The sequence below is a fragment of the Hordeum vulgare genome, chromosome 3H, assembly GCF_904849725.1.
Source record: "Hordeum vulgare subsp. vulgare chromosome 3H, MorexV3_pseudomolecules_assembly, whole genome shotgun sequence".
NCBI lineage: Eukaryota > Viridiplantae > Streptophyta > Magnoliopsida > Poales > Poaceae > Hordeum > Hordeum vulgare.
Genome location: NC_058520.1, coordinates 495,122,323 through 495,133,717, shown reverse-complemented (window position 1 = coordinate 495,133,717; position 11,395 = coordinate 495,122,323). Strand labels below are relative to the sequence as shown.

General features: G+C 50.9%; 2 protein-coding genes across 4 annotated transcripts; both read right to left on the bottom strand.

Moving 5' to 3' along the window:
- Positions 1–4,875: 4,875 nt before the first annotated feature.
- On the bottom strand, positions 4,876–6,358 carry LOC123444453. The gene is made up of 2 exons (XM_045121164.1): positions 5,242–6,358; positions 4,876–5,147 (listed from the first exon to the last, which is right to left on the bottom strand). Exons 1-2 carry the CDS (start codon positions 5,983–5,985, stop codon positions 5,067–5,069), a joined length of 825 nt encoding a protein of 274 aa, XP_044977099.1. The 5' UTR covers positions 5,986–6,358; the 3' UTR covers positions 4,876–5,066.
- Positions 6,359–6,761: 403 nt separating this feature from the next.
- Positions 6,762–10,880, bottom strand: LOC123444452. Of its 3 annotated transcripts, XR_006631002.1 has the most exons (5): positions 9,329–10,880; positions 8,319–9,221; positions 7,950–8,224; positions 6,898–7,017; positions 6,762–6,806 (listed from the first exon to the last, which is right to left on the bottom strand). XR_006631002.1 is itself a non-coding variant. In XM_045121163.1 (3 exons), exons 1-3 carry the CDS (start codon positions 10,385–10,387, stop codon positions 8,186–8,188), a joined length of 2,001 nt encoding a protein of 666 aa, XP_044977098.1. In that variant the 5' UTR covers positions 10,388–10,880; the 3' UTR covers positions 7,765–8,185. The 3 variants fall into 3 exon arrangements, 1 of the variants encoding a protein (XP_044977098.1); XR_006631001.1 differs by having other exon boundaries at positions 6,762–7,017; XM_045121163.1 differs by lacking the exons at positions 6,762–6,806; positions 6,898–7,017 and having other exon boundaries at positions 7,765–8,224.
- Between the last annotated feature and the right edge of the window lie 515 nt (positions 10,881–11,395).

The window sequence follows — 11,395 nt, the reverse complement described above, 5'->3', positions numbered from 1 at the left end:
ATTAACCTATTGGGACAGCATGCAAAACTAGGCATTCGGAACGTCAAACTAATTTAAACATGCATGCAAGTTGTAAATTACGAATCTACGCGAAAATCTACACACGATACATATCTAAATCACTCCGATCCGATATACGGATTAAAATCTACGAACGTTTTAAAATATCTAATTTCCTGGAAAAGAATTAAATCGCAGAAAAAACCTAAAGTCTAAACGGGCCGAAAGTAGGCAGGCGCTAAATAACTAAACAGCGCACGTGTATAAAATTAGTGGGGATCGGTGGCAGTCTCACCTTGGGCCTGGCCCAGGTCGGTGGAGGAGGCGGGGCAGCGGCGAGCTGCGCCTAGGCGGAGGATAGCAGAGCTGGGCCAGAGCGAGGCGGCCCACGGGGCGAAGCGGGAGGCCGGTCGATGGGCCCTTGGCGCTGCTGGCGCTGGCCGGCCCAGGCGCTGGCGCGGTCAACGCGGGCGAGCGAGCTGCTCCTCCCGATCCAGATCGGGATCGAGGGCGAGCTCGGCGGCAGCGGCTCCAGCGGCCGGCGACCATGGCAGGAGCAGGCATCGGTGCGGCGGCGCGGGACAGGGGGTCTCCATAGGTGCGGTTGATGCCGACGGCGCCTCGGCCAACAGGCGGTTCGGCTGCAGCTCGAAGGAGGCAGCGGGGTCCGGTGGAGCAGGGAGGCCGCAGCTCGGAGGAGGCTACTCCGGCGAGGGTCTTGCCGGCGGATCTGAAGCGTCTCGCTGGATCTCGCCGGTCGGCGGGCTCCAGCGAGGGGCACGGGCTGCTACGGGGGCTGGCTACCTCGGGCAGGGGCGCCATGGAAGGGAGCTCGAGGCTCTCCGCGAGCACAGCCCGGGCGGCGGCTCGATCTGGGCCCGGCGGGCCTCGGATGGGCTCGGGCGGCTGAGGGAGGAGAGAGGAGGTGGGAGGTTGTGCTAGGGTTAGGTGGGGGTGCGGATTTCGAGGAAGAGAGAGAGGGTCTCCTAAAAATGGCATGAGGTTGTGCTAGGGTTAGGTTTAGCAGTTTTTCGCCCCGGTTTCAACCGCGCGCTCGGAATCGAACAATTCCGAACGCGGGACGGGCTAACTGGTCGTGTAGAGTAGGTTAGCCGGAGAAGAGAGGGGAATAGCGCGGCGCGGCAACACGATTTTTAAAACACCGACAAACATCCGACGATAGACCGAATACGGTGCCGCTACGGTCAACCATTCGGGTACCAGACGGACTCCGATTGCGACGAAATCTGACAGGCGGCCTACCTATATTAAAATAAGACCGCACGTCAAATTTCAATCCAATGAAAGAAAGTTTTATCACACTTTTAAAAACAGGGTTTGACGATGCCGCGGGCGCGTGCGAGTGTGCTCGGGCTCAGAACGGACAACGACGAGAACCGGCAACTAACAACGGAAGCAAGTTTTGAAAACTGGCAGCAACGGAGTGCCGATGCGATGCATATGATGCTCATGATGCGATGATGATGCGACAAATAAAAATAATCACACGACGGAAACGGAAATAAAGGGGAATCATCTAGAACGTCGGTCTCAGGCTGTCACATGGAACTCCTCTCCTTGTTAACAGACTCTCCCGAGCACTCATCGTAAATTCGCAGGATGTCATTCAGGTGGTGTCCACTCGAAGCCTTCCCCTGCATGAATATGAGGCTGTCGTCCGCAAATAATAAGTGACTTATCTAGGGCGAGCGGCAGCTTACACGGATGCCTCGATCCACCTGTGCTTCGCCATAGTTGTTCAGAAGAGAGGTGAAATCTTCCGCGCAAAGGAGGAAGAGGTAGGACTAAGGGGACTTGGATTCCCCCCTTTAAAGGTCCCCATGAGCCTTCTCTTATAGACTAAGGGGACACCACAATGGCTAAAATGGTAATTACATGGGGTGAATGCTGGTGACGACACATACAGGGACGTGTGTCGATAAAGTTGATTCTGGGGCGGTGGTCCGGCACGTAGCCGACATGCTCTACCTAATCGACTGCGCGTCTGCCACTTGTCGACAGAGTTCTGCGTGCGCACCATGTGTCCAGGACGGTGTGTGTGCAGAGGTGGTAGGGAGCTTGTCGGCCCATCTGGAAGTCTAGTTTTGCCGGCTTTGGCTTGCCGGGTCTTGTCTTGCCGGGAAGATGTGTTGTCGGGGGGAAGCTCCCCTCCAACGAGCTCTTGCTCTTGCTAGTTGATGTTGTGCTTGCAGGATGCATTGCCTGCCGACAAGACTCACTTTTTGTGGGGACTGCCTTGCAACAGCCCTAGATTGACAAGACCCCATGCCTAGAAGGTTTGTGAGGCCGTGGTTCTCACTACACCGTCAGAGGGTGGTTTCTTTTCCACACGCTGCAAAATTTAGTGCACCACTGTAGCGCTTCACTTGGCACAGTAATATCCAGCGCGCGCTTGGAAAAAATATGAACAACGCATATGGAAACATTCATAGTTCAAATTCATAGCATAGTTCAAGCCCCAAACCGTAAGCAAGTTCATATGCTGCTAAATAAAAATAGATATAACAATGCTAGACTACTCCTCGTCCTCCTCGGTGGTGTAGTGTCACGCGTCGAGCCATCAAGGATCATCATCGTCCGAGGTCGACATCGGGTTCTCGAGCAGGGCTTCCGTCAATTCCTTCAGCGCACGCTTGTCCGCCCGATGCGCGGCTCGCTCCGCACAGAATTCGTACTCGACGGTGACATCCTGCGAGAAGTCGCTCACGCCACACCGTCATGGCGTTCTCGTCCGCCTGGGCGATGAGGAAACGGCCCTCCCGCTTTTGCTGGAGGCGACTATCCTCGTCGCTAATTAGTCGTGGGGGAGGCGCGAGATCCTGCGCCTGCTGACGCGTCCACACGTCGAAGGTGCCATGTCACCACGTCGTACGAGAGAACGGCCTCGTGGGCGGTAAATGTTCCGAGCTTGGGGCGTGTATCGTCGTAGTGGATCTCAGCGTAATACATGCTAGAGGGACAGAGGCGGACGCGCGGTACCTAGAGCTGCTTCGGGGGTGCAGCGGCGGCAGGGTCGCGCGGGAACAGACGGGGGAGAAGGCACAGCGGCGGCGAGGCGTTGGAAGAGACGGGAGGGGGACAAGGCGCGGCGACAGGGCACTAGAAGAGGCGAAGGGAGAAGGTGTGGCGGGAAGGAAGTTTCTGGCGGTTGGTGGGCGCAGGCACGTAACTTTTTAACCCAACGTGTTGGACGTCGTGCAGCAAAACTCCACTGCCACTACCGCTTTTCCCGCACATGGCCCAGTTTATTTCGCACACCTGCTGAAGCACCTCGTGCTGCCTCTCGCGCCTAACTCGCGTTTTTCCAAGCACGCCGAATTTTGCGTAACTGTTGAAGATGCTCTAAGCAAGCAAACAAGGACACTGGCTTCGAGCGGCAATTCTGAAATTAGACAAGTGTCCTATGAATACAAATTATGTAGATAATGTGGACCGAAACGAATGAGCAGTGCTATACAGATGATAGTTTTTCACACGATTTGTGAACGATGGATCAAATCATCCATTAGATTACCTCGTTTCACAGTCAGCACCGTTAAGGATAGGCATCATGCAGATTTCGTCCGTGCACTGTCGTGTGCAGAGCAGTTTCGGAAAAGAATACACTGCAACTTTCAGGGCCCTCTCACAATAGATCCACAGGAGGCAGAGAAACTCAGCACCCCGAGCTCGTTGGCTCTAGATAATAAGTTGGCACGATGGCACGAGCATTTGAGGTGCTTGAATTTCCATGGCCTGGTTATGGCTTCTTCAGTTTAGAACTTCCAAGTAATTACTCCACCGGCACTGGTAGAGGTGACAGTACTGTGATCCTTCAGTTTGGAAAATTTGATGTTTTTTCAATGGACAGTAAATAGGAGTAGTATTTTGATCATTTGAAAAAGATAAAATCAGCAAAAAAAATCAATTCTAACAAGAGACTGATATGAATCTTAATATAAAGTTTTCTTTATCAGGTGATGGTATGTTTTCTTAAGCTGTGTCATCACATTATTGTAGATTGCTCCTTATGTAATCCCTCCGTCCCATAATTGAGGATGTTCTTAGTGCAGTGTTAAAAAAAATCTTACATTATGAAACGAAGGAAGTAAAAAATAAGGTAGATATGTGTTCAGAATATTCATACATACTCTCTCCGTTTCTAAATATAAGCCTTTTTAGATATTTCATTACAGGACTACATACGAAGCAAAATGAGTAAATTTATACTCTAAAATATCTATATACACGGAAATTGCTTTTGGAGCTCAGCCTTCATGAAGGCCTTTAAATTTAAAACTTAAATTTCATGAAAATTCATATTTTTACATGTCAAAAATTGTGAAAACAAACACAGAGATAAGTGAAGGCGTAATACACATGTGTGTAAATTTTCAGAAAAAATATATGTTAAAATGAAGGCTGTACAAAAAAGACAAATCTGAGGCTTTTTAATACATGATACTATTCATCGTTCTAGACCATGAATTTGTCTTTTTTATGCAGATCATATTTCAAGGTATTTCATTCTTATGTAGCTCGGCCTCCAAACGTCCATTCTACTATGTACATCCGTATGTAGTTTTCAAATAAAATCTTTATAAAAGACTTATATTTAGGAGCGGAGGAAATACTTCGGACAGCTGTTGTGATTCGTGAATTTGTTTTCAGGATAAGGAGACAATGGCCTCCAACCCTAGGTTCAGAAAAAACACTACTCCCTCTTGTCGCTGGTTTAATAGGGGGAGCATATAAAAAGGGTTTAGACTACTTCAGTTCGAAATAAAATAAAATCAGAATATACTTCTCAGCAGTTAGACTCGATGGATATTTACTTTCGTTTCCTGCAAACTCAAGATCAACACAGATCAGGAATCAAGAACTGAAATACGATGCACTGCAATTCAGAAACTTTTAGATCCAGCTTGAGATGTTAAAAATAAGCATCTAGGTTACCAGAGCATCGAACTAGATTACACGCAGATGTTGACACCGAGCATCAAGGTTATCGATACATCCGGGTTTTTGACCAAGAGAGAATCACTAATTAGGCACCATGAGCTCAATTAGACCGCCTCCATCTCTGCACATTCAGAAGCATCCAAGTGCTCAGCTTGATCAACAGCGCCATCGTTGTCACAATCTGCCTGCATTTTGCACGATTGCAACAACACATTCAGCAATGTGATAGGCATGGTACTCAGCAACATTTTGACATTCACCAGGTAATAAAATGTTTACCGGAAAAGGCGTGGTCCGGCCGGCGCCCCAGCCGAGCAGGCGGCCGACGGCGTCGGCAAAGGCGCGGTGCGCGAGCCTCCTCTTGGTCCGGGCGACCGAGCCGGCGTGCTGCACCAGCGCGGCGCAGCCGGGGAACCGCTTGCCCGCCCTGGCGCCGATCCCCTCGCACACCAGGCACAGGAACCGCCCCGTCTCCCGCTCCGCCTCGTACAACCCCCTCAGGCCCGCGTCTTTCTCCAGCAGCTCGTCGAAGAACCGGGTCGCATCGCCTTCCTCTTCCTCCCCTTCCTCGTCGTCGTCATCGGCGTGCTCTCCAAACAACGCGCGGCACGCCCTCACCGCGGCGGCCTGGGGGCACCTTGCCGCGACCGGCGGCTGCGTCGGGGGTTCCGCTGGAAGGCCCCAGCTCCTGTCGGCGGAGGGTTCCGCCGGAGGGCCCCAGCCCCAGGCGGCGGAGGGCGCGGCGTCCGCGGGAGGGGGCGGGTCGCACGGCCAGGGCTTGTCGTCGGCTGGCGCGCCGGGAGGGGAGGTGGCAGCCGGGCGGGGTGGGGCGCCGAGGGGCTCCCACTGCTCGAGAGCTAGGGCGAGGCTCTCCTGCCGCTTGCGCTCCCGCTTCTGCTCCTTGTGCTTGCGGCGCTCCTCCCGCTTGAAGGCCGTGGACTTGGCTGCGCGGAGGCTGGGTTGGTGGCTAGGGATTGGGGCGGGGGGGAGGAGGGAGACGTCGCGGTCGGGCTCGGGCTCCATTGCCCTGGCGGCGGCGGCGGCCGGGAGCTGCGTCAGCGTGTAGGTGGGTGCGGGATGAATGAACGAACCCGTGGCCGCGATTTTGATCGTGTCTCGCTTGTTCGAGCAGGTGCCGTGTCAAGTGATGCAGTGGTTAGGTGGCTGTGGCTCTGCCGGATGAGGGCTCCTTTGATACAAAAGAATTTCATTGAATTTTCAGAGGGTTTGGATCCTTAGGATTTTTTCCTACGATGGTCGTTTGATTCATAGGATTGAAATCTTTTGCAATTTTTTCGTAGGATTCGTTTGTACTACATTTTGGAGGAAAATTTCCATCCACTCAAACCTTTTTATAGAACTCCTTTGTTTTTCGTGTGCTATCAAACACACTTCCAAATTCTGTAGTGTAGAAAAGGACATGCCACTCTATTCATACATTTTTCCTAATCCTGCATTTTGAGAATCCTACGAATCAAAGAGGCCCTGAGTGTGTACTGAAAACAGAGGAGTGTCATGCTGTATCGCGGGAAGGTATTCATAACCGGGATTCCTAATCGTGATTATGAATCGGAACAAAGTTCTGATGATAAGACCGTAATTTGTCAAATACTATAATCTTAACTACCACAATCGTAGAAAAATACAGTAGATTTTAGTGACCAAAATCATAGAATCAAGGGGTTAGTTTGGATCATAAAGTCGTAAAATCTTACTCCCTCCATCCCGAATTATTTGTCCAAGGGGGTTAGCTTGGATCCCGGGGTGAGATAAACGGTGAAAGTTTTTCACCCATCGACGACTTAGGAAGATTTTAGTGGGGTATAGATTTGTCCATCTCCTTTCTGAACAAGGAAATCGTCACATAGAGTACATGAACTTTATAAACATACACACTATGATTAACAAATCAGAGTTTCTTTCTTGAAAACATACATGTCCATATATCTGCTCTTGACGCGCGTTCAAAACAAGAGTAGCAAAAGCTTTGCATGCTTGATATAGCCCATAAGAAAATATCTTCGTCTCTGCCAACATAACAGCATCAGCAGTGTCCTAGTTGAACATCGCATAGTTAGTGCAGTAGTTCACTCGTTCAACAATAATCAGTTCAGTGTCAACACTTTAGTAAAAGAAACAGAGAGACCTAATGCGCCAAGTCAAAATCATAAAAGAAAGACTGGACAAATAAACACTTCGATACAAAGAATGTACCAGGTCAACACAAAACAAGAGGGCCGATGTGGATGAGCACTTCAGTAATCACATTTGAATTTCGTTATGAGAATCCTATACCTCACTTGAGATTGAGATCATACACCAATCACTTAGGCTGATTTGTTCATCACAGGACAACATCCTATAGAGCACCTATAAAGCTCACAGTTTCAGTTTCCAAAGTTTCTGCATGTGAGTTGTGCTACATTTTATAGAGATTGCGGCCACAAAAAAATTGACTTATATATTTTCCATCTCAAAACCAATCACCAACAAAAACATGACAAATGCAATCACTAGACATGACATACACTGAATAAAATTGACGTGAAAGATGCAAAAATAAAATAAAATGTTATGACATGACAGTGTTATTTACACAAAACATGTTGTTCCAGCAAGTAATTCCAGTATTACTGGAAACTAACAAGACATGCATCACCAGAGATGCTATTTACATTGCACAGTGAACGTCTTAGGAACAGAAGGCCGACTTATTTTGGAATTTTATCCTATGATACAGCTGAAGATCAATTCAACGTTTTGATAGAGTAAACAAAGATGTCATTTACACTGCACAGAGAATTTCTTGGGAACAGAAGGCTGGCTTATTTTGGAATTGCATCCTATGATACAACTGATGAACATCAACTCAACGTTTTTACAGAGTAAACAGTATTACATATTTTATGGACAGTAAGATGAAGCAAACAGAAGCAATCCTGTATACAAATACGTTTTGCAACAGAGCTAAACCACTACCAACATACCTTGGGCAACATAAAGCAAATAGTATGCAAACACGCGTGCACATCAAATTTACCAGCATGCTGGATCGCTGGTAAGCGGTAACCAGCCATCACTACATCAGCAAAACAGGGCACCTATATGCCTCTTCTATGGAACCATTGGGCGTTGGCAGTCGCCGATATAGGACTGATGCCCCACCCCACCCCACCCCCAGAGGAATCATTTCATGCATATGTACTCGTTTTAAGGGAAGATGTCATATCTCAGTATCCAAATAATGAGGCCTCTCCACCACCTAAATAAGCAAGGCAAATAAAAACAGTCAGTAATGGCTATGGGAAGTAAGATGAATAGAAACATAGGCAGAATAGAGTGAAGTTATGTATTACATCTGCAAATCGTATTTGGCGTGGCCTGGGAGGTTTAAGATCATTCTCCTTTGGATGTGTGGAGGCCCAGGGAGTTTGTTTCTTTGACTGTACTTGGATTCCAAGAAAAGATGGCGCAATCGGTTTATTCTTCACAGATGGCAAATTGCGAGAAAGCCAAGAATCTGAAGGTGATTTTGGGACAGGTAACGGCATTAGAAATTGCAAAGGCATACTTTCCTTCTTGACAGCACTATTATCTTCCGAATGTACTGGAACATCCTGACTACTATCATGAGTTTTTCTATCATCCAGTATTACTGACCCTGCGTTTCCGGAAGGTATTAATGAAATGGGTTCTGGCACTTTGGCGACCGTTTTTGTAGACCTATCATTGTCTTGAACTTCCACTATGCTGTTACTTCTGACTATCTGGTGTCCTCCATGTTGAACATCACACCCTGAATTCAAAGATGCCTTTGGATCCAGTGGCAGGGTCAACTGACTAGCTTCTGAATCAATACCTGCACGGTGATCCATTGAATCTCCGTGCAATGGTCTATCTATCCCAGAGCTCATGGAGCTTGATCCCTTCAAACTACTGTGATCTGATCCAAGCAATGAACCATGATCCTGGTCTATTCCAAGTGAGCTAGAGCCATTGCTTCTACTCATTTTCTCATCTTTATCTCTTATTTCAAATGACCCATTTGCTTTCTGCGATGGTGACAAGGCAACATCGCGGCGGTAGGGAGACATGCCACCACCTATGGAGTGGCGGAATGGTGAAGACCCATCCCCAGTCTGAGAGTCACTCCAGAATGTCAGATGGTTCGACTCACTTGTCAGCTTGCTCCTCCTATCCTCTCCTTGGTTAATGTACTTCCGTTCCAGCTTGTGCTTATAAACTTCCTCCCAGTATTGCTGCAGTATAAATAAGACTGAGATGTTTAGAACTATCACTCATAAAACTATCAAGAAGCGACATAAAACTCTGAATTCGTGAAGCATTGTTGTGTGCATCAGCTTACCCCATTAGAATCACAACCAAGATTCTTACGTTGTGAGCTGCGGCCAAGAGGGCTCGGTGCGTCCTGGGCCCTGCCTCTGGATGTCAATCCCCTGCCTCTGCCTCCTCGGCGTGCCTTGCCACCCTTCATCATAGGCATTGGATTCAGTAGTAACAAGGAGGTTTTAACACACAAACCAGGGAGCAAACCACACCCCTTGGATGCAAAACCTCGGGTACTATGTACGTCGAAGTCATCATCATCTTCTTCTTCCTCCTCCTCCCCATGCTCATCGCGTCTGGGATAGTTACAGGACAAATAATTGGGAGGCAGATGCTGGTAAGGGAGCTGGACAGGCGTTCTCCTGACGCGATCGTCATCGCTCCCCATCCTCCAATTGGCCGCAGCGGCATGTGCATGCTCGCGGGCAGAGTTGCCGGTGGAGCCAGCTACACTGGCCTTGCGGAAGGTGTACTGCGGGGAGCCCACGGCCACCGCCTGCGCGGCCGGTAGGAAGCGGTCCATCATGAAGCCGCGTGCGCCGGGCGCACCGGCGGGGCGGTCCGGCACGCCGCTGAGACCGCTGACACTGCAGTTCACGGTGAAGGACTCTGTACGGGAGAGCGTGTCCAGCGCGTCCGAGAACCTCTCGTCGTCATCGCCGACGTCCTCCTCCTCCTTCCGCAGCACATCGGCCACGGACAGCACATCAGGCGTCGTGGCTTCCTTTGTCGGCTCGACCTCCGGCCTCTCCGCCTTACGCTCCGCGGCACCAGTTCGGGGCACGGCGGCGGCGGCGTTTGGCAGTGCGCGATCGCGCTCGCCCAGGGCGTCGTGGTAAGGGGTGGCGCCGTTCTCCTCCGGGCGCGGCTGCAGCGAAGGAGAGGGCGGAGGCGGGCGGCGTGTGCGGACGCTCTTGGGCTGGCCGGGGCTGTGCTCCCAGACGAAGGGCACGGCGCCGGGGTGGCGGACGGGGCCGGAGTTGAGGTCGGCCTTGTGGTATGGCAGGCGCGCCGAGCGCAGCGGCGCGGCCAGGTCGATCCGCTTGCCCGCCTCCGCCATCACGCGATCCCCGCGCATCCGGCCCGAGGCGTAGGTGGCCGGAAAAGGCTCTCGCTTGCTCGCTCGCTCGCGTGCTTTGGCCGCCGCGCGCGACACGGCGGGGGAGGGGTGTGGGTGGTGGACCGTGGACGGATCTCTGCGCCGTGCCCGTGCCGCGGGGTGTGGCGATGGGAGACTGCGGTTTAGGTGCGGGCTTACCGGCCACTCCTACTCTACTAGTGCCACCACGGCACGCGTGAAGGCGAGGCAGGCCCGCCGCCAGCCGCGCGCTCCACTCCACGAGTGCGGAGTGACGGGTCGCGGTGGGGCGGCGGGGCGGCGTGGTATTTGCTGCTCACTCCACAGTCTAACGGTGCGCGTGCGGCGAGGGATGGTGACACGGGTGCTCGCGTCAAACGAGCGACGGTGCCGTGGGGACTGGGGAGGAAAAAGTCCGCGCGATCTGCCTAAAAAGGCGATGCCAGCATCGGCAGCAGTGCTCGATGCCTACTCTCTTCGCCAAACATATCCATGGCTGCCCTGCCCTGCCCTGTCCTGTTTGTTTATGTAAATTCTCCTACCGTGCTTGGTGTTCAGACGTGAGCAGGGTCTGCGTTCGCACGCCGGGATCGGAGGCCAAGTTATTAAGCAGGCAGGCACGGGTCGCCACTGCGAATGGGGTTAAAATAATTGTCGGGTTTGTATTGTTTACTCTGTTGGAGCAGCGCTGGTCGCCTGATAATTTGCCGTTTTTTCACTGTTTGTAAACTTTTTATACGTGCTGTAGTACATTTTCACTGTGAGTTTTCATTTCTATCCTACGTTTTTGTTCCGGCAAAACAATGCAGCCTTCGGGGTCCAAGAATTCATTCGACAACTTTTATAGTGATGGGCTAGGCTCGTAAAATTATGACATCAATGAGCATTGGAGTCTGAAAAACTCTACTGTATTCCGTATTCCATGTTGCTGTGGTGCTGGCGCCACACGGGGCCTGGAGCACCGGCGCATCAGGACAACTCCAACCTTAGAGTATCTCTAGTAGCATC